We start from the raw sequence: 26837 nt of genomic DNA on the forward strand, positions 1-26837 counted from the left end.
GAGGCTCCGCCGGTGGCGCACAGCCAATGGGAGCCGGGCCCAGCCCTCGCCCCGCCCACTTCCGGACTGCACTTCGCAGCGGCAGCGGCAGGTCGGGTTGGGGCTCTGCACGCAGCGCCCGGGACCGGCTCGGACATGGTGTCGCTGCTGTGCTGCGGGCCCAAGCTGGCCGCCTGCGGCATCGTGCTCAGCGCCTGGGGGGTCATCATGCTGGTAGGGCACAGGCGGGGGGAGCAGGGCTGGCGGTGCCTAGCCGGGGGGCCCTGCCGGCCCCGAGATCTGGCGGCGGCGGCGGTGGGGGGGGATAGGGAAGTTCCCAGCTGCGAGGAGGAAGGTGTGGGGGGTGACACGGGTCACGCGGGGCTGGGTCATGGCAGCGGGGCCCAGCCCTGGAAAGTTTTCCCCCCCCTCGTGGGGGCTGGAACTAGATCCAGGCCGGTTCCAGTTGTGTGTAAACAGGCTCGGGGGCTGACCGCAGCAGGAGCCAGCTAGGAAGCGTAGGGTCTGGCCCGGCCAGCTCTGGGCCAGCCGGTGCACGTGGAAGAAGGTGCATTGGCACCCTGGGCAAACAGAGCTGGAGGTCCCCTGCCCCCACGGGAGGGTCCCCTTCCCTTCCCTTCCTGGTGCTGTAGGGGGCCCCAGGGCCCCAACAACCCTGAGGTCACTGCTGAAGTGTGGGGGTTGCTCAGTTTTCCCTCCCCTAAGGCCACCACTGGGTGCTGGCTGGGGGCTGGGTGGACCCCACTGGGCTGGGGGGGGCATGCCTGCCTCTTTTCCCTGCTCCCCACCTCTCTTGCCTGCCACAGCCCAACACGTACATGCGTCCGCACACGCTCCACTCACTCATTCTCTGCACATGGAGACACAGGCAGGGAGTTGCAGGTAAGTCTAATAGGGGCTGAGTCCCATGCGGCCACACAAACGCTCAGGGCTGGGCCGGGAGCACCTCGCCACACCCCTGTTGGCTGTAGCAGTGCTTCCAGGGGTGGTTGCAGAGGGCTAAGGTAAATTTGGGGGGGCTCTAGCCCCCCAAGGCTTCCCCCCCAGGCACAGTGCTGTGCGGCACTCCTGCCCCCCAGCCCCATTGTTGGAGGGGCCCTACTCCTGGCTCCCAGATAACCAAGTGCAAAAGCCGAGGTTTTAAACTTGGCACCATTTTTGTCTCCCTGCTGGGAGAGAAAAGTAGCATCAAGTTTAAAGCCATGGCTTTTGCTTCCCTGATAAGGGTCCTGGGCACCCTGATTGGTAGTGGCCCCTGGGCCTGCGACCGGCAGTTTATCTGCCCATGCCAGCAGGGGCCCAGGGCAAGGCGGCAGGAGCAGGGGCTCCATGGAGCTGGGCAGCGGCCTGGCTCCCTGCTCTCCCTGCCAGTGGCCCAGCCACATGCAGTCCTGGGGTTCATCAAACCATGCACCACCAAGGCTCTCTGCCTCTGCCACAGGTCATGAGTGCCCCCCCAGGCCTCACTGTGCTCCTGCTGCTGGTGGCAGGGGCTGCATGCAATGGTGGGGTTGTGTTTGTAGGATGGGTCCAACATGCACACCCCCTCACTACCATATACACACACACCCACACCCCCCAGGCACACCCCAGCCACCCTCCTCCTCCACACATACCACAATGCCCCCAGCTACCTTCTGCCACATCTACCCACAATTGACATAGCCACACAGACCCACATGCTTCTGCCCCCCACAAACTCCATACCCCCCTTTAAACTATGATGCAATCACCTCTACGTACACTGCACACAGATCAGGAAAAAAACATGTTTTGAAATCAATGATTCATGACCAACAGATCGAGGGAGGTGATGCTCCCCCTCTGTGCAGCATTGGTCAGGCCTTAGCTGGAGTACTGTGTCCAGTTTTGGGTGCCGCACTTCAAGAGGGACACGGAGAATCTGGAGAGGATCCAGAGGAGACTGCTTGCATGATTAGTGGCCTCAGTGAAAGACCCTACAAGGGGAGGTTGAGAGATCTGGATCTTTTCAACCTTCACAACAGACGGCCATGGGGAGACCTTGTAGCCACCTATAAGCTTATCAAGGGAGGACAACAGGAAATTGGTGATGCACTATACCAGAGTGCCCCAGGTAGTAAGTAGGAATAATGGGTGCAAACTAGTAGAGAGTAGATTTAGGTTAGGTATTAGGAACAAATTTTTCACAGTAAGAGTGGCCAGAATCTGGAACGGGCTGCCAAGAGAGGTAGTACTATCACCTAACTTGGAGGTCTTCAAGAGGAGGCTTGACAGTCACCTGGCTGGGGTCGTCTGACCTCGGTCCTCTTTCCTGCCAGGTTGGACACGGCGATCCATTGTGATCCCTTCTCGCTCTACAATCTATGAATCAAATGAGTGTATGTTGTTTGGGTTTTTGTTTTTTGAGTTTTTTTAAGACTAAGTTGTTGGGTTTTTTCCTGGTTCCAAGATGGCAACCAGGGGGTAGGGCACCTGTCAAGGTGTAGGGCTACCCCTGCCGCCCTCAGCAGCTCACCAAAACTAGTTGAGCATCCCACCAGCCGAGATAATTGGCCAACCCTGGTTTAAGGGCAATGGGGAGGAGCTGACTGGGGATGGTCACAGGCTGGTGCTTTCCCAGTGAGGAGTCTGGGGGTCTTCACACCAACACTCAGCCCTCTAAAATTCTCCTGCCCCCCCCAGATCCTGCTGGGCATCTTCTTCAATGTGCACTCAGCCGTGCTGATCGAGGACGTGCCCTTCACTGAGGAAGACTTTGATGAGTAAGAGTTGGGGGGGGAACCAATTTGGGCCTGATCCTGGTGCTGGCCTGGATGGTCTTGGTGGGGGTGGGCTCTTCTCACCTCCAAGGGCCCTGATCCTTGGAGGATCCCCAGCTGAGGAGGGGGCAGGTTTCTTCTCCAGGGCCATGATCCTGGGCTACAGGGGTGGGGAGTCCTGTATGTCTGTGGCTGTCTCCTGGACACCTGGGGGGGGGCGGTTGTGTGACAGGGCTGACCCCCACCCTCTCTGTCCCCTCCCCCCCCAGTGTGCATGGGCCGGAGAAGATCTACCGCCTGTACGAGCAGGTCAGCTACAACTGCTTCATCGCGGCCGGGCTCTACGTGCTGCTGGGCGGCTTCTCCTTCTGCCAGGTTCGGCTCAACAAGCGCAAGGAGTACATGGTGCGCTAGGAGCCCCCAGCGCGGCCCCCTCCTCCACTGGGACCAGCTGCCACCTCCTTATTTATGACCCCCCTGGACCATGGTCCTTTGCTCCTGTCCCCCTGCCCCCCCCCCCAAAAGCAGCTGCAGGGACTCTGGGAAACAGGGACCCCTTGCTGGGAGCAGACTCAGCTCCTTGGACCAGCAAGAAAGGGATCTGGGGGGAGTCTAGCACTCTAGTGCCTCCCCTTTCTGTGTATGGTGGGGGGGTCTGAGCTGCAGGGAACCTGCTCCAGGGTTTTGCCGCCTCTTCCCCAAATGTGTCTGTCCCCCACCATCCTGGAGCTTCTTGTCTAGTGCAATAAATGGAGCTGGATCCTGCGGTTGTGCTGGAGCCTTGGGGCTGTGGGTTGTTTGTTTGTTGGGGGAGGGGGTTGGCTCTGTCTGGCAGGGGAAGGGCAGAGGATTTCCAACTCTTTTTTCCAGGTGCATTGTGGGTAGGCAGGGAGCCTGGCTTTACTTAAAACTGTGGTTTTGTATTTTTACCCCCATAAAACAATACCATTTGAAAATAAGCCCAAACCCACACTTCAGGTGAACTAACTGATGCAAAGAAGAAAGTCTTAAGATAAACGGAATGTTTATGCTGTGAACGTAGTCTTTCTAGACTTTACGAAGGCCTTTGACACCATCTCTCACCCCATCCTCATCAATAAATTAAGCGACTGTGGCATTGATGCCTGCACAGTTGGATGGGTAAAAAATTGGCCGATGGGGGCGTACCCAGAGAGGAGTGGTGGATGGGTTGTACTCAACCTGGTGAGATGTGAGCAGTGGGGTACCCCAGGGCTCGGTCCTCGGGCCCGCGCTGTTTAACATCTTCATCAGCAACTTGGATGAGGGGGTGGAAAGCACGCTGTCCAGGTTTGCTGATGACAGTAAGATATGGGGCGAGTTGGACACACCTGAAGGGAGAGAGAAGGCTGCAACTAGATTTAGACAGACTACAAAAGTGGGCAGACGAGACTAGGATGGGGTTCAACGCAGACAAATGCAGGGTGCTGCACCTTGGGAGAAGGGATCCACAGCACACATACAGGCTGGGGAGTTCCCCTCTTGAAAGCACAGAGGCAGAAAGGGATCTTGGAGTCATTATTGACTCCAAGATGAACATGAGCTGCCAATGCCAGACCACAGTCAACGAGGGCAGCCATACCTTGTCATGCATCCAAAGAAGCATCTCAAGCCAGTCCAGAGAGGTGATACTCCCCTTCTATGTGACTTTGGTCAGGCCGCAGATGGGAGTACTGTATCCAATACTGGGCACCGCACTTCAAAAGGGATGTGGCCAGCCTGGAGAGGGTTCAGAGGAGGGCCACCCACTTGGCAAGAGGACAGCAGGACAGGCCCTATGAGGAGAGACTGAAGGACCTGAACCTGTTCAACCTCAGCAAGAGGAGGCTGAGGGGGGACCTGGTGGCTGCCTACAAGCTCATCAGGGGAGATCAACAGCAAATAGGCAGAGCTCTTTTCACCCAGCACCACCTGGGGTGATGAGGAACAGTGGTCATAAGCTGATGGAGAACAGGTTTAGGTTGGAGATCAGAAGACAATATGTTACAGTTAGGGTGGCCAAAATCTGGAACCGACTTCCCAGGGAAGGGGTCCCCACCCCTACCTTGGGCAAATTCAAGGGGAGGTTGGATGATCACCTGTCTGGGGTCTTGTGAACCCAGCATTCATTCCTGCCTGTGGCAGGGGGTCAGGCTAGATGATCTGTTCAGGTCCCTCTTGACCCTAGCTACTATGAAAGTGGAACAAATTATTGTAACTCTTGTAACATCACAAAAAGCATTATTGTGCTCTTGTAACATCACAAAAAGTTGGTGTGCGCATAATATCACCTTCCTTAAAAAACAGAACTACACAAACAATTCCCAGCTCTGTAAAACAGCATCTTTGACTCTGGCCCCAAGTGTGAAGCCTGTTGCTGTAACATTAAATGTTGCATTAGTAGACATAACGGCCCAGTCCAGCTTACAAATGAAGTGACACAAAGCAAAAAAGGCAGCTAAAAAAGTTTTAATTGCTCTGTATTGTGATGCCTACTGTGTCCCACAAGTTGGGAAAACAAGTAACAGGTCATGGTCAATGAAAGAAATTGGCTAGAATAGTGCCCAGTGACCACTAAAAGATTAATTAAAACATTATGCCATGTGGGTGGTAATGATGAGAGAGATCCCTAACAGGCTTCTGAGTGGTCGTGGCATCCCTGGGGGCTGCACTGGATGCCTGCTTGGCCTGTGCGACAGCAGCCTCGGTGGAGGCCGTGGGAACACCAAAAGGCTTGTTGTCAGCATCCGTAAGAGCAAACTAGGCCTCATGGGTGGTAAGCTTGGCAACCCAAGCAGATTTTTTTGGCCTTGTCAGCAAGCTTGTCATGAGCCACAATAAGTTTTTAACAGACTCAGGGGAAGCCCCATCAACAATTCCCCTCATCATCTCGTGGACAACCTGTAACACTGGCAACACTGTAAATCCTGGCAGTCCTGGTCCTCTTGGCCTTGACGAGCCCTGGCTGCCTGGACAACAGCAGTGTCACCATCGCCTGTGCTCTCATCCTCGCTGTGGCCCGTGCTTTCTGCGGAGGAGAAAGGATGACGGTGGCCTTCCACAGGCCTGGCCAGAAAACTCAGCCCCCTGCTCTTGCCCCCAGAGACCTCAGGCAGCCGGGCCCCAGCTGCGCTGCGCTCTCACCAGTCATCCCGCATGTCCGAGTCCTGCCCCTCCATCGCGGCTAGGTCGAAATAAAGTCTACATTTAGAAAAGCGAGGGCGGCTGGGGTGCGAGGGTGCTGTGGTGCGGGGCAGACAGGAGACAAGGGAAGACCACGCATGAATAGCTCGGATACGCGACAGCGTAGTTTATTTCAAAAGCAGCAGCAGCGACTGATGTGACCCAACGCACTGGAGGTTATTTAGCTAGAACCGGGACGTTTCTGCTAGGAAACTGTATCTCGTCCCATCGGTGCGGCGGCCCAGGCTAGAGCCGAGGCCAGGCCGCCCCGTGTCTGCTCGCGGGCTGGGCGGAGCGCGGCGGGGGGTGGGGCCAGAGGCCGAGCCGGATGGTGCAGAAGAAACCCGCCGCCGCGTTGTCATTGTGCTGTTATTGCTCGTCGTGTCTGTGCCGGACCCCCGTGTACGGAGGCGGCTGCACGGCGATGAGGCGGCCGAGCCCGCGCGCTCGGGTCCCGCCCTGCAGCCGCCTCCCGCCGGGTCCTCGGCGGCGGCCATGACAGCTGAACCGAGCGCTTTCGGGGGCAAAGGGCGGGGGAACCGCGAAGAACAGCGCCTACTGCGCGTGCGCAGCAGGAGCCGCCGCTGGGGGGCGTTTCCCGCCTTTTTTTCCTAGGGACCAATCAGGCGAAGGGGCGGGGTCTCTGCGGCATCTTACCCCTGTGCCCGCCGCGCGTGGGGCCTGGGGGGGGGGCGTTGGGGTGGATCGTGGCCAGCTGGGAGTCACGGAGGCGAGCCTGGGCCCAGCCCCAGATCCTGCGGCCCCGGAACGGGGACCAGGCTCCAGCACCCCAACACGTGGGGGCCCAGGACCGGGACCGCAGGGGACTTGCTGCCCTTGTCCCCAGGGGGAGCGACTGCAACCGGCCCGTCCCGTCGGGGCGCGTTGCTCGTTCCTCCTTAATGAGCCCCTTCTGCCTTCTCGCCCCGCCTGCGGGGCCGCAGGGTCGGTGCTGCCCGCCGGCGTCCCGCCCGTGCCTGCCCGCGGCCCGCTCCCCTCCCCTGGGGCTGGAAGAACAGGGCCGGGGCGCAGCGGGCGCTGGGCTCAGTAGAGCACGGGGGGGCGCGCCACGCCACGCCACGCCAGTGTGCCCTCACTATAGCGCTCGCTCGCTCTGCGTCTGGAGCGAGGGGCGCCTCCCCCTCCAGCCGAATGCGGCAGGCAGCTGCTGGGGCCCACCCCTGGCCATTTTGTGCTGGCGCAGAAGCGTGAAAGGAGGCGCGCAGAGGTGGAGTCTCCCCGGGAGTCTTACACAAGACGCCAGCACTGTGGACAGACCGATAGAGACAGAAGTACTTCCCCAGGACATTGGACTTGTCAGGTGAGTGACGATGGGGTCACGCCTGGGCTCTGACATCCCCTCCGTTGCCTTACAGGACCTCCTGCCCTCACCCCGGCCCCCTCCCAGAGGACCCGGGCGTCTGCCCCCTCCCCGAGAGCTCCGTGTCTGCGCCCCTGTTCCATATGGGGAGAGAAGCCAGGCCGCCTGACCCCTGGCCACACGCACACACACGGAGACGTGCACACAACCCAGGGGGGCAGGCAGGCACTGGGTGCTCAGTAATGTGCCCAGTTGTGGGGCAGCCTTGCACATAAATGCAGAGAGCCTCGGGCTGCAGCCCCTTTGGTTCTCTCTGAACATTTTGGAAACCCTTCCAAATTGCAGCCAGTTCTTGTTTCCTCTGACTTTTTGCATTCGAAAAACTAGTGAAGTGAGCCAAATCCAGAAGACCTGGGTGTGGAGCAAGGCACACCACTCAGTGTATATATACTGACTGTTTTGTGCAGCAGTGCCACACTTGCAACTGGGACTGGCTGCCACGTCCACCCCACCAGGATAAATGACAGTCTCAGCACCCCCACCCAGGCTTCTGGCGCACACGCACACACACCCCAGGTGTCCAGGACACATACACAAGCAACCCAGGCATCTGGGACACACACACACACACAACCCAGGTTGTGTGTGCGAGAAACATATGCATACACACACAGAGGTGGCTCACTAGTGGTAGATGCCAGGCCTCCTCATGCAACTCTTTGTTCCCTTTTTCTGGGGCTGCAAAGAACAGGGCCGGATGTAGCTGGTGCTGGGGTGGGCACTGGGCTGGGCCAGAAAAGGCAAACCTCTTAATAAGCCCCAGCCTGTAATGTTAACGAGGCTGTCCATACAAAATTGAATACCAACAATTTCTAGAACTCGCCACCAAGTGGCAGTAACATTCCAAGTCAATCATGCTATAATAAACGAACAATTAAAACCCCAACTACATCCACAAAGCTGGCAAGAAAAAATAAAGTAATATCTGCTGCCACTAATAGAGAAGTCAAAAAATCCAGGATACATAAGGAAATATCCTGCTGCTAATAAAGAAGCCAAAAGCTGAACACCACTATAACAAAGGCCTGTGCCTGTTATAAATATAGCCAGCCCCACAATGTACCCAATAATAATAATTTTTAAAAAATCCAGGCATAGTTTCACACGTCCCAGGTAAAAGAATGCCACACAACTTATAATAGTGTAAAAATATTTTTAAAACTCAATCCTGAATTTTCAGTCCTATTCAAGCACAAATGTATGTTCAGAAACTAATAAAAAAATTAAAGAAGGAAAAAACCCTGAAATTTTACCAACCAAAATTAAAACAATAATTTAAACTAACACTGCTCAAAAAAACTCATAACTTACAGACAGGGAGTGATTAAAAGAAGTCTTAACTGGTGTTGTAAGTCTAGAAACTCCTGAGATGGGACCTGCAAGAATATGCAAGCTTCCCAATCAAGTGAATCATTTTTCTGAGCAGGGACCAGGACATTCTTCCCCCCCCACTGGGACCCCCCCTAGGCCCCAGGGGAGGCGCACCCAGGCCTAGGATCAGTGAGGATCTAGTCAGGGAACTTCTGGAGGGACTGAACATATTTAAATCAGCAGGTCCTGATGATCTCCACCCCAGGGTGCTGAAGGAACTGGTAGAGGTTATTGCAGGACCCCTGGCACAGCTTTACAAGCACTCATGGTGCTCTGGCATTGTGCCGGAGGACTGGAAAAGGGCCAATGTGGTTCCCATTTTCAAAAAAGGGAGGAAGGAGGACCGGGGAAACTATAGGCCAATTAGTCTTACCTCCGTCCTGGATAAGCTTTTTGAGAAATTTATCCTGGCGGATGTCCACAAGGGGGCAGCAGGGGAGATTATGCTTAGAGGCAACCAGCAGGTTCATTCAAGGCAGGTCCTGGCAGACTGGTGCCCTTCTATGACTGGGTCACAAAATCCTTGGATGCAGGTGTCACAGTGAATGTAGTCTTTCTGGATTTTAGGAAGGCCTTCAACACTGTCTCTCACCCCATTCTCATTAAAAAACTAGGAGACTGTGGCGTCAATATCTACATAGTCAGATAGGTCACTAACTGGCTGGAGGGCCGCACTCAGATAGTGGTGGTGGACGGTCATTTTCGACCTGGAGGGACGTGGGCAGTGGGGTCCCCCAGGGCTCGGTCCTCAGGCCCACACTATTCAACATCTTCATCAGTGACTTGGACGAGGGGGTAAAAAGCACCCTGTTCAAATTTGCAGATGACACTAAGATGTGGGGCGAAGTGGGCACGCTAGAAGGGAGGAATAGGCTGCAACTGGAGCTGGACAGGTTACAGGGGTGAGCGGATGAGAACAGGATGGGTTTCAACACCGACAAGTGCAAGGTACTTCCTCCCCAGGTGCAGAACCAGCAGCAGACCTACAGGCTCGGGAGCTCCCTGCTCATCAGTGCAGAGGCAGAAAAGGATCTTGGAGTCATTATTGATGCCAAAATGAAAATGGGGCGACAGTGTGGGGACGCGGTTAGGAAGGCCAACCACACCTTGTCATGCATCCACAGATGCATCTCAAGCGTGTCCAAGGAGGTGATCCTCCCCCTCTATGTGACACTGGTCAGGCCACAGTACTGCATCCAGTTCTGGGTGCCGTACTTCAGGAGGGATGTGGACAGCATGGAGAGGGTCCAGAGGAAGGCCACCCACATGATCAGGGGGCAGCAGGGCAGGCCGTACGAGGAGAGGCTAGGGGACCTGAACCTGTTCAGCCTCCACAAGAGAAGGCTGAGAGTGGATCTAGTGGCTGTTTACAAACTGGTCGGGGGGGACCAGCAGGATTGGGGGAGTCCCTGTTTCCCCAAGCACTACCAGGAGTGACAAAAAATAAAGGTCGCAAGCTGGCAGAGGGTGGATTCAGGCTAGATATCAGGAGGCGCGACTTCACAGTCAGGGCGGCTAGGATCTGGAACCAACTTCCAAGGGAAGTGGTGCTCAGTCCTACCCTGGGGGTCTTCAAAAGGAGGCTAGATGATCACTTAGGGTCATTTGACCCCAGTATTCTCTCCTGCCATGGCAGGGGGTCGGACATGATGATCTGCTCAGCTCCCTTCTGACCTTACCAACTATGGAACTGTTCACAAGTCCTCTCCTTCACCTGGCAACCCCCCCCCCCCCCCCCCCGTGAAAACCTCCCTCTCACACAAGTCCTTGTATGAGGTCCCTTTCAGACAACAGCAATCCCATCAGAGTGCAGGGAGGGGAGGGGGGCTGCGTGCCATTTCCCTCCTCTGCCACCACTCCTTCCTTGCCCACGAGTTCTCGAGCAGACACCCCCTTTTTCACAAGGCCGGGCCCAGGCTGAACTGAAGCAGGCAGAGGCTGTAGAAGGAGCCCTGCTCGAAGCTGCCCAGCTCCCGCTGCCCCCCCAGCAAGGAAACACGCAACCCCCTTCTTTTTGGGTTTGTTTTTTAATTGAAAAAGAATCTAGAACTTGAATTCTAGTGAATTAAACCAACTACATATTTGAAAGCAAATATCTAGTTGGTCTAATAAAAGCTATCACCTCTTCCGTGAGTTTTGATTGCCAGGTTACAAAGGAAACTTCCTCTTGCAGAAAAGGCCAGTTTGTAAAAACCTGCTCTGTGAGACGGTATCTGAGCCTGAAAGCTTGCAAAGAAAACAATTTTTTTGCAACTATCTAGTTGGTCTAATATAAAAGAGACCACCTGTGCCCCAAGAGATTTGTGCTGAGGGATGACTCAAGCAGGGAAGTTGAGACGGGGAAGTGCTGCTCATGGTGGCACTGCAGACGTTACAGGTGGGGGCAGGGAATGGGTCAGCGCTGCCCTGTGGTGGGTCCAGCAGGGCGCTGCAGCCAGGTGAAAGTACAATGTCGGGGTTATGGCCAGGGTGGATAAAAATCAACAGGTTTTTTTTAAGTTGGATTTTGCTTTTTAAATCAGACTCTCTTTTTTATTTAAGTGTACTTTTTTGTTAAGATGGTGTTTTAAATAAAAAATAAACCTATAATAAAGCTAGTTTTAATTTAAGATACATTAAAGCTCAAAGATGTCATCATGGAATAGGGATTATAACTTCTAATTGTATGCTATTTGAGACAATACTTGAGGCAATATATTCATGTAACTTTTTTAGAAGTTTTATAAATCAGTCACAACAGGCCACAGACTATATCGGGGCCCAAATGTATTGGGTTCCAGAAGCTCCTCTATAGATTAGTAAAGATCAAAGAAAACTGCTCTGCCCAGTGGGACTCAGTGCTCAGTCTAGAAGATCTCATTAAGCATCTTTGTGATGCTCAGTTTCAGTTCTCAAACCCTGGATTTGCGTCTCTAGAGATCACAGGCAGACAAGGTTCTTCGGGTAGATGTGATCTCTTTTATTAAACCAACTAAATAGTTGGAAAAATGGTTCTTTGCAAGCTTTTGGGCACAAACATCCTTCTTCAGGTACAGGGAGAGTCTGTTGTCTCCAGAGATAACATCCTGGTTAACAGCAGTGTATGGCGATGAGAGAGAACGGACCCAATTACCCACCCACCAGCCCCCTGGTCTCTCTGCGAGCTTGTGTACACAGAGTTGAGCCTTTCCCTCTCTCAAAGTGCAGAGTTTCAAAAAGTTCAGTGAACAGAGGGTATCAAACAACAAGAATGTACTTTCTGTAGAAAACAGTGATTAAACCGAGGCTTCCTGGTCAGCAATTTAAATTGTGATTTAAATCAATTTGATTTAAATCATCCACCCTGGCTGGGGGGAGCAGTTACCTCTCAGTCCCTCAGTGACAGAACTCTTGGGGCAGAGGCGGTCTCTTATCTAGTGCTTTCTGCCTGGCCTCCGCATCCGCCCAGCTGTGGGCACTGGCCAGCCTTGGGCTCTCTCTGCCCCTTCCCTCTACGGGCAACTCCCTGCCTGGTCAGCCATGTTTCTTTGCCACGGTCCTTGGGGCTAGCTCCTGTTCAGCTCCCTGGGCTCTGTCTGCTGCCTCTTCTCTCATTAATGTCACAGGAGCCCAAGCCCCCTGCGCCCACCCCAGAGCCAGCCACATCTCTGCACTGGGCACCAGTGCTCTGTACAGTCAGCCCCAGTGCCCAGCCCAGAGGCAATGGGATCTCAGCCCCCTTGTAACTCCCAGCCATGACCTACCTGTGCCATGTCAAGGCTGGGCAGCTGCGACCCTCGTCCTTTACAGAAGTTAGCACAAGCGCTGTAGTTGAGATCAGTGTGGCTAGAGAAGATGGTCCCTGCAGTGCTGTTTTCTTTGGGAGAAACCAGAGCTGGAAGGTGGTACAACAGGGTCAGTCCCTTGAACGGAGATGACCGGGCTCCCGGATCCCTGCTCTGCCAGCCCAGCAGTCCCCGTTCCCCTCCCAGAGCTGCAGGACAACCCAGGTGTTTGGGCTCCCAGCTCCCCACCATTGCTTATGTGGACTGGAGGAAGGCACCACAGCGCTGGTCTACTGCAGTGTCCCACACGGCCACAGTATCGCATGCAGCGCCAGTGTCAGCACCCCTGGGAAGCAGGTGTTAGAGCAGGCAGCAAGTGCAGCAGAAGCAGCTCCCTCCCTGCTCCCAGACACCTGGTTCCCTCCCCAAATCCCCGTGTGGGGGGCTGGGAGGGACCCCCAGGGGTACATTCAGCCTAAGCCCTGCCTGAGACAGCAGGATCAGCCCCACACAGCACAGACACCCCCACCCTTCAGCCCATTCCTACAGCTGCTGGCACCCCCAGGCCTCACCCCCGCCTTTGCCCCAGGGACAGCAGGGGGGCTGCAGTCGGCATGTCCTGCTGCTGCTGGGGGGTGAGAGATACTACAGAGAGCCCAGGCCGTGTTCCTGCTGCAGAGGGAGGGGAACCCCCCTGGCTAGGCCAAGGTGAGCAGGGGGCAAACCCCTGACCCTAAGGGGGTAAGACCCTCCAGCCAGGACCCTACAGGTTGGTCCCAGCAGGAGCATTGGCCGAGCCCAGTCCCAGGCTTACCAATTAATACAATCGTCTGTCGGTGATTGTTTTGTGTTGAAGTCTCGGCTTCCCCGTTCTCTGGATCACCTCTTGTCTCTGTGGGAGAAAGGCGCATGATGAATGCTCCCTACACAGACCTGGCCAGAGAACCGAGGTGTTCGGGCTCTCAGCCCCCCTGCGCTCACCCCCCTGGAGCCAGGAGAGAGCCCAGCATCCAGGCCCCCAGTCCCCATCCCCCTTTTCCCTGAACTCACCAAGTAAGTTGGTGCCATTCAGGTACTGGGTGCCTACCTGTGGCATTTCCATAGCCCTGTCCTGCCTGAATGACTCCAATCTGGGCTGCCCAGGTCCCTCCTGCCAATACAGGGGAGAACATGGAGTGTTCAGCCCTGTCCCCACACCCCAGAGCAGGGAGAACCCAGGCATCCAGGCCTCTGCCCCTGCCCCCTCCCCACCTGCCAGACCCTGCTCCATTCCTTTTCCGTCTCTTCCTCCATGTCGCCACCTCCCAGAGCGCAGCACGGCCCTTCACTCAGGGCTGGGAGGTGATGGGCTCTAGGTGCGCCCAGCTCTGGGGAGGTTACTGGTGCCTCCTGCCCTGGCCCCAGCCCCCTCAGTGGAGGGAAAATATTCTCATCACCCCCCTGCTCTCACCCCAACCCCCTCCCAGAGCACCCCAGTGTGCAGGCTCCCAGCCCTCCTGTACATCTCTGCAGAAAAGGCCCTGGGGGGGTGGGACAAGGAGCTGGACAGAAGCCAGCAGTGTACCCTTGCTGCCAAGAAGGCTAATGGCATCCTGGGCTGCATTGGTAGGAGGGCTGCCAGCAGATGGAGGACAGTGATTCTTCCCCTCGATTTGGCACTGGGGAGATTGGAGAGAGTCCAGCAGAGGGCAAGGAAATATGGCTATGGGGGGCTGGGGGACAGGACTTGTGAGGAAAAGCTGAAGGAACTGGGCTGATTTAGTCTGGAAAAGAGAAGACTGAGGGGGATTTAATAGCAGCCTTAAACTCCCTGCAGGGGGATTCAAAAGAGGACGGAGCTGGACAGTTCTCTGCGGTGGCAGGTGACAGAACAAGGAGCAATGGGCTCAGGCTGCAGCAAGGGAAGTTGAGGTTGGATATTAGGAAAAACTTTCTAACGAGGGTGGTGAAGCACTGGAACAGGCTCCCCAGAGAGATGGGGGAGTCTGCATCCTCGGAGGTTTTGAAGACCTGAGTAGACAAAGCCTTGGCTAGGATGATGTAGTTGGGGCTGGTCTTGCTTGGAGCAGGGGGCTGGACTGGATGTGACCTCCTGAGGTCCTTTCACCCCTCATTGTCTATGTATTACCAACTGCTCCCTAGAAGTCTGAATTGAGCTCTGGGGGGCACAGAATGTTTTTTTGGGTTGAATGCTGCAATGAGAGAGGCCTGGGCACTTCATTTCATACTTAAGGCAAAATGCCTTCATTTCTACCATGCCTCTAAGCTACAGCTTTTTTGAGCAGTGTTAATTTAAGTTATTGCTTTCATTTTGGTCAGTGAAGTTTTAGGTTTTTTTCCTTTTTTAATTAAATTTTATATTGGTGCCTGAACTTACATTTGCACTTCAGTAGGACTGAAAGTCCAGCATTGATTTGTTTTTAATATTTTTACACTATTTATTATAAGTTGTGTGGCATCTTTTTATCCAGGATGAGGAACTGTGCCTGGATTTTTTATTATTACTGGGTGCACTGCAGTGCTGGCTTTATTGGCGTTCAGCTCTTGGCTTCTCTACTAGCGGCATGATATTTCTCTATGCAGCCTGCATTTTTTTCATTTCTGTATTAGTGGCAGCAGATATTACTTTTTTTACTTGCCATCTTTGTGGATGTAGTTGGGGTTTTGTTTTATTATAGCATAATTGATTGTGAACATTATTGCCCTTGGTGCTGACTTTTAGAAATTGTTGGTACAAAATTTTGTACAAAAGCTTCGTTAACACTTCAGGCTGGGGCTCATTAGGTTTGATATTGCTCGCCCTGCCCAGTGCCCGCCCCAGCACCAGCTGTTCTTCCCAACACCAGCAACGGGGAAAATGGCAGCACAAGGGGGGGCCTGGCAGCTACCAGTAGTGAGCTGGGTGTGGGTCTGTGCACACACATGCATGTCCTCAAAGACTGCATTGTGTGCATGTGCACATTGGTGTGTATCCTCAAACTGGGTTCTGTGTGTGTGCATGCTTGTCCTTGAAGCCTGGGCTGTGTGTGTTGTGGAAAAGTGGGTTGTGTGTGTGTCTTGAAAGCCTGGGTCGTGTGTGTGTGTGCGTGCATGCACGGTAGAGCAGCATGGTAGAAGTGAGGAGAGTGAAGAACTGTCTCTTGAGCAGTTCCTTTTCCTGCGCCCAGGGAGAGCACGGAGCAAGTGCCAGCTCTTCCTCTGCCGGACTACTCAGCTGGCCGAAGGGCATTTGTGTCCGAAAGCTTGCAAAGCAGAATTTCCCCAACTACTTGAGTTGGTCTAATATCAGATATCAGTCACCCAAAGAACCTTGTCTGTCCATGTGTCCCAGACACTTGGGTTGTGTGCGTCTCCATGTGTCCCAGGGTGTAGGTTGTAGCCATGGTGTTCGAAGGACATAGGCAGATCAGGTTCTTTGGGTAAATCTGGTATTTTTTATGAGACCAACTCAAATAGTTGGAGAATTTCTCTTGTGCAAGCTTTGCTCCTGAAACAGCCTTCCTCAGCCCGAAGATCCATGTGCAGCTGTGCTGTGCTCTTCCTGCGAGCAGCATCCAGCAACAGCACAGCACAACTTCAATTCCTCAGTCTGGGGAAAGGCTGTTTCTGGAGCAAAACTTGCAGAAGGGACGTTTTCCAACTCTTTGACTTGGTCTCATAAAAGATACCGGATTTACCCAAAGAACCTTTCTCTGTCCCACATACTTGTTGGCAGGGGGGAGTGTGGTTCCACACAGCTCACTTGTCCGTGTGCGTCCTAGACACTTTGGTTGCATGTGTGTTCATTTCATGAACAGCTGGGTTGTGTGTGCATGTGATTCCATTAATATATTTGGTCAAAGGATAACTAAAAATACTGTGTTTAAAAAGATACTGTGGGGAGACAAAAGCAAGGAGCGTGCCAAGAAAATCTCAGCCAGATACTGCACTGGCAGCCCGGATGCCTGGCTTCTTTGGGGGGGGGGGTGCGGCTGGGCGCCCGGACACCCGGGTTCTCTGGGCACTGGTGGGGAGGGGAGATGGAGGGTCCCGTGGGAAGGGAGAGGACCCTACAGCCCGAAGCACTCAACGCTCGTGGGTCCAGTCCTGCAACTGCACTGGTGCCGCTTCTGCTCAGCTCTTCCCTCCAGAGAAGAGTTTTCAGCATTTTTATACCACTGAAACCTGGGGGTGGAGCTACTGTCTCCACTCTCCAGCTTGAGCTGCACATAACGTGAACATCCTTGCAACCACGTCCCACCAGACCCGCTTGTGCTACCACACCGCCCCACTCCCTGCTCCTCTGCTGGTGCCCCTCACTCCCAACCTGCAGCCCCTCCCCCCCCATCCTACTGGTGCCCTTCACTCCCAACCCACTCCCCACCATCCCTGCTGGTGCCCCTCACTCCTGACCCACAGGCCCTGCCCCGCCATCCCCTGCTGCCTACACAGCTCCCTGTTTCCCCCCAAAACCCCCCTCACCCCGTTTCCCCACTGGAGGGGCAGACACCTCCCCTCCCTCTGTGCCTTGCTGGACCTGCAGCACCCAGACAACTTAGGCACCCACCCGCTCACACCCCCACATGCCCCACTCTGGCCCTCCAACCCCTTCCCTGCATAGACTTACCTGCCTACAGTGCTGGGGCAGTGCCAGGCCCACCTGATGCCCTGCCTACAATTCCATCCTCTGCTCCCCCCAGCCCCAAGCAGCTGGGACAATCCAGGAAGTGCCAGGGTTGGGGTGGGGGGAGGTCTTTGATGCTGAGCAGAGGCAGAACAAAATCCCCAAAAGCACCCAGATGGAGATGGGAAGACCCAAAAAGAGATGTCTGGGAAAACCTGGATGTATGGTAACCCTACCCTCATCCAAATTCTGGAGCTGGGGGGTTGTGGGGCAGGAGCAAGGGGTTGTCTGGTGGTGTAGAGCAGTGCTTCTCAAACTATCTGATGTGGCGGACTGGCAACTTTTTTTCCAGTGGGCCAGGGACTGGGGACCTGTTCAGTCAGTGGCAGCAACTGCATGTAACAGCGCTTCACAAATGCGCGACCAGCTGTTTCTTTCTCTTTCCTCACCTCGCACGACGTGACGTCACCTGGAGTGTTGGAACGTACAAACTGTGGTGCTATGACATATCAATGTTATGCTCCTGAAAATATATTTCTCTCTTTCCTGGCAACTCGCTGCGGACCGGCACCGGTTTGCGGACCACCACTTTGAGAAGCACTGGTGTAGAGGATGCCGATCATTGTGGGAGTGTTTAGGGTGCAGAGCCATGCACAAGGGTACAGGATCAGGCTGCAGGGAATGCAGGACATGCAGTATGAAGCCAGTTGGGTTTCTCACCCCAAACCTGGAGCTGGGGGCTGGAAGGGACTTCCCCACCATGTGCAGCCCCCAGAGCAGTGGAATCAGGCCCATTCAGCCCAGACACCCCCACTTCCTTTCCGCCTTAGCCCCCAGATTTGCCCAGATGTTGGAAGGAGGAGAATTTGGGGCTGGATGTTGGTGACTTCCTTCTTCTGTATCTTGTTTGACTTCAGGTTCCTTTTTTGCATCTTGTTTTTGACTTCAGGTTTCCTGTCTGCAGCTCTGTCCTGGGGGAGGGATTTCACCTCAACTCACGAGGTTCTTGGGGTAAATCTGGTATCTATTATTAGACCAACTCAGATAGTTGGAAAAATTCTGCTTTGCACGCTTTCGGGCCCAACACCCTTCGTCAGACTGAGGAAGCATCTGCGAACGGTCTGTGCTTTCCCAGGCTGGAGTGGGAAAGCAGCGTCTTCCTCCGTTCCCTCAGGCTAGGAGATTTTTAAAAAAGTAGTTCTTAAAAAAAGGACAGTCATTTAAGCCTTTTTAGTTGGCCTTTATCTGATCTGTTCAGTTGGTCTAATAAAAGATATCAGATTTACCCAAAGAATCTTGTCTGCCTATGTCCTTAAACCAACACAGCTACAACCTGCACCCCTCCATCATTTAATTCATTTCACTGCATTTAATTTAACCAACTGCATTTTACTTTATCTAGATTTAGATAAAATCCAGGCTTCCAGGGGGTTGAGGCGGTGGGGGGGGGAGTGAGGGGCAGGAGCAGGGCCAGGGGCACTTTATTATAATCCTGTAATAAAAGATACTCCTACACCTGTCTTTACATATGGGCAGCTTTATGAAGCCTTTTCGAAGGAGAGAGGTTTTGATCCTGTTAATGTATTCGGTCAAAGGATAACTAAAAATCCTGTGTTTAAAGAGATACTGTTGCAATAAAAATGCAATTGCAAATGGTTTGCGGGTTTCAGCTACTAAAAAATTCATTTAAAAAGTCAATTAAATTAAAATTAATTAAAATATGACCAACCAAAATCAAATCATCAATGATGATGAGGATAATGATTATCATGATAACGCTAATAACAATAATAATAATAAACAAATGAACTAATGAAAAAAATACAAGCAAAGCAAACATAATTTCCAGGTACCTTAAGTATAAAATAAAATGTTCTCCAGGCTTGTCTCATCAAAAAGCAAATGTTGTTGTTTCCACTTCAGTAATAAAACAAATGTTTTAATAATAAAAACAAAAGAAGTAAATGATGTTAACAGATAATAAATAAATACATGATATATAACAGTGGGTAAATACTAGTTGATAGAGAATGAATAAATGATAAAAACAGTAAATAAATGGTAAGTAAATAATAGTAACACATACAAATAAACTATAAAAACAATAAAAAATAAATGGTAAATACAACTAAATAATAATAAAAAATAAATAACCTTTGATAAAGAATAAATAATTATAAAAATGCACAGTAAATAAATAATTGATAGATAATGATTCAGGGATCCTGGATTTCTCTGTTTAAAAATGACAAATTCTCTGATTAAAACCCCCAACATCTGTGTTTTTCCCTGACTACAATGAAAGGCCACTATATGTCCAGGTATCAGTTGAACACAGCATTTTACTGATATATTTACAATTTTAAAGCAACCTGGAAGTTCGCTGGTGCCTCAGTCACTATAATGAAATAAATTCTAAATACCGATACATTTTTAATTTGATTGGGGAGGGGTTTATCATGGAAATACAAGCTCCCCCTGCGCTCCCCTAGACGCGGGTCCACCTACAGCCCCCCCGCGTGCTTTGTGGTGCTGAGCAGCCCGGCCCCTGCTGTTGCCTCTTAACCCCCCCCAGCCCGCAGCCCTGCCAGTTGCCCCCAACTGCCAGGGCTACCCGGGCCTGCAGCCCCCTGCCCCCCCGCATGGGCTCCGCAGGCAGCCACTGCAGACTCGGGCTCCCAGCCCTGCTGCCCTCCCTGGGGTTCCCGTTGCCCAGCAGGCAGGTCCCGGCATGGCAGTGCAGAGTGGGACCGGGCAGGGAAGCTCCTTGCCACTGTGAGCCCCATCCCACTCCCCGCCAGGCCTGTGGCCACACATAGCCCTGGACCCCACACAGCCCCTGGGATGAGCAGCAGCCCCAGCCCTACCTGACTCCCTCCCTATGGGGGACTCAATCTCTGCCCCCTCCCCCCCACCGAGTTACCTGAGGGAGCTGCTCTCCAGGCTGCCACATGCATGTGTGCGCACTCACACACACTGCACCCCTGCCTGAGCTCCCTCCTTCCGCTCCCCCTAGCCCCCCGCAGGCTGCCACTGCCAGCCCACATAGGGAAACCCATTTCCCGCATTTTCTCCTTTAAAGAAGAAAAATCCTTGCGTTTCTCCTTAAAATGAGAAAAATTGTGTTTTAGCATGAATGCAAAACCTGGATCGCTGCTGATAACCAATAATGAGCAGTTTGATTAACAGGATCTTCCTGCGACTTATTGCTTGGGCTCCCTCTTTATTTGCACAGCTACAAGAAGGCTTTGAAGATGCCCAGCTGCAGGGTACCAAAAAGGAACGGAGCAGCTACCACGCACAGTTCAGGATGCGAGATCTGCTCCTGCAATCGGTCAATCTCCTGGTGCACGGATCCACGCCTTGGAGAAGCTGACAAGACCAAGACCCTGGTGAGGTACTATCATTTTCACAGCTAAACAGACTGGACTTGGCTTTGCTTTAGGCTCATTTACCAGTGATGAGTTGCAGTAAATAAAGCCTTTGTCATTCATGCATTGAATTGCTGTGTCAGTCCTTTATGCGCTGGTCCCGAACCCCATTTCCTAACAAGCCTGGAGGTGGGAGAGCCAGGGCCAGAGGTACCCTGGAGGAGGGAGTGAGCTGACCCAGCAGACCAGGGGCTGAGACAGAGAAGCAGGGTGAGTCCCTGGCTGGAGGGGGGTGGGGGGTGTTTCTCCTCCAAGGGCCCCAATCTGGGCCTGATCCTGGGAGTCCTGGTTGCAGGTGGAAGGTTGTGGGGGGAGTCCTCTGAGTGTCAGGACTGACCCCCCCCAAAATCGCACAGGCCAGCAACTGCTGCTTCCCGGCCAAGCTGCATGTGATGCTGGGCAGCTTCTCCATGCCACCACGAGGCCCCTGCCAGGTCCGGGACCAGCCGCCACCACTTCTTTATGACCCCCCTGGACCATGATCCTTTGCTTCTACCCCCCCCAGCAGCTGGGGGGTGGGGCTCTGGGTAACGGGGACCCCTTGCTGGGAGCATCCCTAGCTCCTTGGACAGGCAGGAAGGGGATGAGGGGTTACCTGGTATTGGGGGCATCTAGCACGTTGCTACCCCACGTGGGGGTTCTGAGCCACAGGGAACCTGCTCCGGGCTGGTGCCCCCCCATGTGTCTGTCCCCCACCCTGAAGGTTTTGTCCTGTGCAATGAACGGGGTAGAGCTGGGAGGGCCTGGGGGTGGGGCAGAGTGGGTCTATAGGGGGGAGTGGGGGATGGCTCTATATGGGGGGGAGATTTCATAGACATTAGGGCTGGAAGGGACCTGGGAAGATCATCAAGTCCAGCCCTCCTGCCCCAGGGCAGGAAGTCAGCTGGGGTCATAGGATCCCAGCAAGCTAAACATTGAAATTTCTCTTGAAGGTGTTCAATGAAGTGCTTGAACCACCTCCGGCAGCAGGCTGTTCCAGACCTTAGGGGCTCAGACAATAAAGAAGTTCTTCCTTATGTCCAGCCTGAAACGGTCATGGAGGAGTTTGTGACCATTCGACCTTGTCATCCCTTGGGGCGCTCTGGTGAACAGACGTTCCCCCAGATCCTGGTGGTCACCCCTGATAAACTTATAAGTGGCCACCAGATCACCCCTGAGCCTGCACTTTTCCAAGCTGAAGAGCCGCATAGCTCTCAGCCTGTTGTCGTAAGGTCTGTTTTCCTGACCTCTGATCATACGTGTGGCTCTTCTCTGCACTCTCTCAAGCTTCTCCACATCCTTTTTGAATTGTGGAGCCCAAAACTGGACGCAGTACTTCAGCTGCGGCCTCACTAGGGCCGAGTACAAGGGGAGAATGACGTCCTGGGATTTGCTTGAGAAGCATCTATGGATGCAAGCCAGCGTTTTGCTCGCTTTACCAGCAGCATCACATTGAAGGCTCATGTTCACCTTGTGGTCAGTGATGACCTCAAGTCTCTTTCACCTGTACTGCTAGCCAGTGTAGCACTGCCGAGCCTATAAGGATGCTGCAGGTTTTTCTTCCCAAGGTGGAGAACCTTGCATTTTTCGGTGTTAAACACCATCAGGTTCTTGTCCGCCCATTTCCTGAGCCTGTCCAGGTCAGCCTGGATCGCCCTCCTGTCCTCCGGCGTGGATGCTTTGCCCCAGAGTTTGGTGTCATCGGCGAACTTGGCCAGTCCGCTTCTGACTCCAATGGCCACATAGTTAATGAAAATGTTGAACAATATGGGCCCAAGAGAGCCCTGAGGGACCCCACTGGTCACAGGGCACCACGATGATTGACTTCTGCCAACCACCACCCTCTGGGTCCGACCACGGAGCCAGTGGATCACGGTGAGGCCGGGGCCACAGTCAGCCAATTTTGCCAAGAGGTGATCACGAGATGCCAGACTGAAGGCTCAAGTCAAGATATACGACATCCATCTCCTCTCCCTTGTCCAGGTGACCGGTCACCTGGTCGTAGAAGGAAATGAAATTGGTCAGGCAAGACCTACCTGCAACAAGCCCGTGTGGCTACCCCTCAGGGTGTTGCCATCCGCCGGTCTGTTAAGAATGGCCTCTTTGATAATCTTCTCTAAGACCTTCCCTGGGATGGAGGTCAGGCTGACCGGCCTGTAGTTCCCTGGATCTACTCTCCTCCCCTTCACTGCATGGGCCACCTTCCAGTCTTCCGGCACTTCGCCTGATGGGAGGGGGTGGCTTGGTGGAGGGGAGTGGCCATGGATGGGGGTAGCGGGGTGGTCCCCAGGGCTTTCCCAGGTGCATTGTGGGTAGGGGGTGGGCTCTATTGGGGGGGCTGGCTGTATATTAGGGAGGGGCTGGGGGTTTCCTCTATGGGGGGGGGGGGGGGTCCCTCAAGGGCTTCCCCAGGTGCATGGTGGGTAGATGGGTGGGCTCCATGGGAGGGGGGGTTGGCTTTATGGGTGGGGAGCAGTGGCTCTATGGGCTCCCCAAGGGCTTTTCCAGGTGCATTGTGGGTAGATGGGGGGGCATTAGAGGGCGCCGGTCTACGGCTCCAGGCGGGAGGGGTAGGAAAGAGTTAAAGCCAGCGAGTGGGTGGTCCTCCACACCGCCTAGAGCGCCCGCCATTACCGCCGAGAACCTGGAGCTCCCAATCACCATAGAGACGTAGGCGACTCCGGCGGGAGCGTCTGCAGGGACCACCGAGACGCGCTGCTAGAGCGCTTCACCCACCCCCGCACCACCAAGGCGCTGGAGGATCCGGGCGGCTAGAGCGTCCGCCAACACCACCGAGGCACCAGGTGGTCCGGGGGGGAACGGAGCGGCCGCACCATCGAGACGCCGGCGGCCGACGGGGGCCAGAGCGCCCCACTTCCGGTCGTGCCAGGGCGGCGGCCGGGGCGGCGGCTGGGGGCTATGACTTCCGCCAGCACCAAGGTGGGGTCATGGGGGGCGGGGCCAGGATGGGGTGTGGGGCCTGCAGTGGGGGAGGGGCAGCGAGTTGGGTGGGGGAGGGGCCTGGGGTCCAGGGAACCCCTAAAAGGGGTGGAGGGGGTCATAGGGGAGGGACCACTGGGGCCCCCCATGGAGGGGGAGGGGCTTTGGGGGCAGCTCGGGGGGGGCTCTACAGGGGGGCGGGGCCCAGGGTGGAGGGACCCCCCCGCCAGGGTTGAGAAGCCCGCCCCATTTGTGGGGGGGGAATTAAGAGTACCTACTACGTTGTAGGGGGGCTCAGGGGTGGGATAGGGTTGCCCCCAGGGACTGGAGCTGGGGGAGCAGCAGGGTCAGAGGTCATGGCAGGTGAGGTCAAGGGGTCAGAGCACTGCCCTCAGCCCCCCACGCCCCCCCACAGGTCGGGGAGATCTTCTCAGCCGCCGGTGCTGCCTTCACCAAGCTGGGGGAGCTCACCATGCAGCTGCACCCTGTGGCCGATTCTTCCCCCGCGGGGTAAGCCCCGCCCCCTGCCTCCCACACCCCACCACCTTCCCCCTACACCTGCCCCCCAAACACCCCCAGTTGCCCCCTAAGCCCTGCTGCAGGGGGGTTGGGTCTCGGGGGCTGCCAAGAGGGGGTTTCGGATCGGGGGGGCCACTGGGGAGCGTTTATGGGCTGGGGGCTCCGGGCTGGGGGCCCCCTGACACCCCGCGCCCCCCAGGGCCAAGTGGACAGAGAGCGAGATCGAGATGCTGCGGGCGGCCGTGACGCGCTTCGGCGACGACCTCAACCGGCTCAGCGCCGTCATCAAGGAGCGCACGGTGTAAGGGCGGGGGCGGGGGCTGGAGGGGAGCCCCACACCCCTCAACCCCCGCCCCAGCTCACCGTGGCCCCACCCTCTCGCCCCCCCAGGGCCCAAATCAAGGCTACAGCCAAGCGCAAAGCCTACGAGGACAGCGGGGTGCCGCTGCCAGCTGACTCCCCCAAAAAGGGGCCCAAGAAGGGGGGGCACAGTGGGGTGCCCCCTGCCCCTGACGCCCCCCCTGCCAAGAAGCAGAAGGCCTCAGGTGAGCTGTGAAGCCCCCCCAATCCTGGGGTCCCCCCAGGCAGGGGATTGTGACCCCCCCATTCAATCCTGGGGCTCCCCTGGGCTGTGGGAGGGGCTTGAGACCCCCCCCCATTCAACCTTGAGGTGTCCCTGAGCAGCTGGATGGAGGCTGAGACCCCCCGTTCAGTCTTGGGGTCACCCCAGGCTGCAGCAGGGGTTGAGATGCCCCATTGAATTTTGGGATCCCCCCCAGCTGAGTGAGAGGTACTGAGACCTCCTTCCCATCCTGGGGTCCCCCTGGGTTGCAAGATGGGGTTTGAAACCCCCCCCCCATTCGGTATTGGGCTCCCCCGGGCCGGAACAGGGGGCTGTGTGCAGGGGAGGAAGTGGCAGGGGTTTTCGGGGGCCCCCCACCCATGCTGCTCCCCTAGACGTGACGCTGAGCGCCCTGAACGATGCGGATGCCAGCAGCGACCTGGTTGACATCGAGGGACTCGATGCACCGCCCCCTAAAAAGCTCAACTTCGACCAGGGTAAGGAGGAGCCGGGGGGGCCGCTGGTGGGGTGCGGGGAGGCCTCAGGATCAGCCTGGATCCCCAGCAGATGGTGGGGGGGCTCCAGTAGAGGAGAGCTGGGGGGGCTGTACATGATGGGGGGCCTGGCTGCTTGGGGGTGGTCCTTTGCTCCCTGCATCCCCAGGCCCCGCCCCCTTTCACCAGGCCCCGCCCCCAGTCCTTGAGATTAACCCCCCCCTACTCTTCAGCTCCTCCCCTCTTCCTCCAGGCTCCACCCACCCCCAGGCCATATAGGTCCCAGCCTCTGCCCCAGTCCAGGCTCTGCCCCAGTCTGCATAGGCCCCACCTCTACCTTCTCAGCCCCACCCCCCTTTCCTTGAGACTTTCCCTTGGCTTTGGAGACTCCACCCTCTTGCCCTGACCCTATTTCTCCAGGCTCCACAACTTTGCTCTATGAGCCCCAGCCCCTTCAGCAGGCCCCACCCCCTTTTCAGCCTCCCTGTCCTTTCCTTCTCTAGGCCCCACCCACTCCAGTCCTGGCCCCACCCCAGTGTCTTAGTCCCAACCTCCCAGGTTTAGGCCCCACCCCCTCCTGCTTTAGGCTCTGCCTCTCCTCCCCCCCCTTTCAGCCTCTCTCTGCTCTCTCTCCTCTCCCAGACAGCCTGACCTTGGACCCTGGGCTGCTCATGACCACTGGTGACCTGCCCCTGCTGTCGCGCTGACCCTGGCCAGCCAGACCACCGGACACCACCCTGAGCTTGAGGGGGCAGGACACTGGGGGTGTCCATCCCACCCCCCAGCCCCATCACTTGTTTTGAGGGTAGGGGGCTTGGGGCGGAGTGTGACAGTGAATAAAGGGCCTTCCCCTCTACCGCCTCCTGTGTGCCTCAGTTTCCCTTCTGGGAGCTGGTGGGGAGGGACCCGGCAATGCAAGCCCAGGGGTGGCTGGGGGGGGGGGGGGTGGCAATGGGGTGGGTCAGGGAAGGGGCAAGGGCCGGCATCAGGAATAGTTGACAAGGTTTCCACATAGCAATTAAGAGTCACATGGTCTCTGGGTGGCATTTGCATAACTAATGAGTGCATTTGCAAAGCTAATGAGGGCTGAGCACAATGGCGTAGGCAGCCTGCGTCATCTGCCATTGGTGGGTTTGCCCATAGGTAATGAGCACCGCCTGGTCTCAGGGGTTCATGCATAGTTGATGAGTATTATGCATATTCAGCACGGTTCATGCATAACTCCAGCTCAATTAGTGACCCTCATGCATAGTCAATGAGCTGGGGGTGACCCTCATACATAGTGACTGTGAGGCACAGGCAGGGGGTTCACCCTGCATGAACACCCCCAGACGCTGCCCCCCCCCAATGCAGTCAGTGAGCCTGGTACAGAATCGGTGAGTCTGAGTCTGCAGCCACCATGGAGCTTGTGCATCAACAGTGAGGGACAAGCATTGCAGGGGCTCATGCATAGTCAATGAGGGTCATGCATAATTAAGGAATGCCTAGTCAACTAGGGTAGTGGCGGGGTCATGCATAGTCAATGAGGGGCTGCATATTCCATGGAGTGATGCCTTGTCAATGAGGATTGCGCTTTGTTGAGGGGGTTTTGCATATTGTGCATAATTGAAGGCAGGCAATGCATAAGCAATGAGGGTTGCACATAATCAATGAGCAGTTGCATAATTGATGAGGGGGTGCATGCTCAGTAAGACCTATGCATAATAATGAGGACCGTGCATAGACAATGAGGTCCATACCTAATTAATGAGGGCCATGCATAGCTAATGAGAGGCTGCACAGTCAGTGGGGGGGAGCAGTGGATGAGGGTCACATATAGCTGATGGAGTTTGTGCCTATTCAGTACAGTTCATACATATTCAGTGTTCCTCGTGCATAGTCAATGAGGTCCGT

General features: G+C 55.2%; 2 protein-coding genes and 1 non-coding gene across 5 annotated transcripts; all 3 read left to right on the plus strand.

Moving 5' to 3' along the window:
- Positions 1 to 60: 60 nt before the first annotated feature.
- Positions 61 to 3519, plus strand: RNASEK (ribonuclease K). The gene is made up of 3 exons (XM_006262904.4): positions 61 to 213; positions 2665 to 2744; positions 3011 to 3519. Exons 1-3 carry the CDS (start codon positions 136 to 138, stop codon positions 3153 to 3155), a joined length of 303 nt encoding a protein of 100 aa, XP_006262966.1. The 5' UTR covers positions 61 to 135; the 3' UTR covers positions 3156 to 3519.
- A 3395-nt stretch (positions 3520 to 6914) lies between these two features.
- On the plus strand, positions 6915 to 20514 carry LOC102576445 (uncharacterized). The gene is made up of 2 exons (XR_002092800.2): positions 6915 to 7242; positions 20255 to 20514. It is a non-coding gene; the product is annotated as an uncharacterized LOC102576445 (transcript).
- Positions 20515 to 23074: 2560 nt separating this feature from the next.
- Positions 23075 to 25800, plus strand: C15H17orf49 (chromosome 15 C17orf49 homolog). Of its 3 annotated transcripts, none has more exons than XM_059717897.1 (6): positions 23079 to 23369; positions 23785 to 23879; positions 24088 to 24189; positions 24279 to 24433; positions 24846 to 24947; positions 25591 to 25800. In XM_059717897.1, exons 1-6 carry the CDS (start codon positions 23349 to 23351, stop codon positions 25593 to 25595), a joined length of 480 nt encoding a protein of 159 aa, XP_059573880.1. In that variant the 5' UTR covers positions 23079 to 23348; the 3' UTR covers positions 25596 to 25800. The 3 variants fall into 3 exon arrangements, with proteins under 3 accessions (XP_059573881.1, XP_059573880.1, XP_059573878.1); XM_059717895.1 differs by having other exon boundaries at positions 23086 to 23369; positions 25587 to 25800; XM_059717898.1 differs by lacking the exon at positions 24088 to 24189 and having other exon boundaries at positions 23075 to 23369; positions 25587 to 25800.
- Positions 25801 to 26837: the final 1037 nt, after the last annotated feature.

Source organism: Alligator mississippiensis, chromosome 15 (assembly GCF_030867095.1).
Source record: "Alligator mississippiensis isolate rAllMis1 chromosome 15, rAllMis1, whole genome shotgun sequence".
Lineage (NCBI taxonomy): Eukaryota > Metazoa > Chordata > Crocodylia > Alligatoridae > Alligator > Alligator mississippiensis.

Bases quoted from the DNA above. Each gene is read 5' to 3' on its own strand.
- RNASEK (XM_006262904.4), top strand. From the start codon at position 136: ATGGTGTCGCTGCTGTGCTGCGGGCCCAAGCTGGCCGCCTGCGGCATC. The intron at 214-2,664 runs GTAGGGCACAGG...TGCCCCCCCCAG, and splicing joins CCTGGGGGGTCATCATGCTG to ATCCTGCTGGGCATCTTCTT. The intron at 2,745-3,010 runs GTAAGAGTTGGG...CTCCCCCCCCAG, and splicing joins ACTGAGGAAGACTTTGATGA to TGTGCATGGGCCGGAGAAGA.
- C15H17orf49 (XM_059717895.1), top strand. From the start codon at position 23,349: ATGACTTCCGCCAGCACCAAG. The intron at 24,434-24,845 runs GTGAGCTGTGAA...CTGCTCCCCTAG, and splicing joins CAAGAAGCAGAAGGCCTCAG to ACGTGACGCTGAGCGCCCTG. The intron at 24,948-25,586 runs GTAAGGAGGAGC...CTCCTCTCCCAG, and splicing joins AAAGCTCAACTTCGACCAGG to ACAGCCTGACCTTGGACCCT.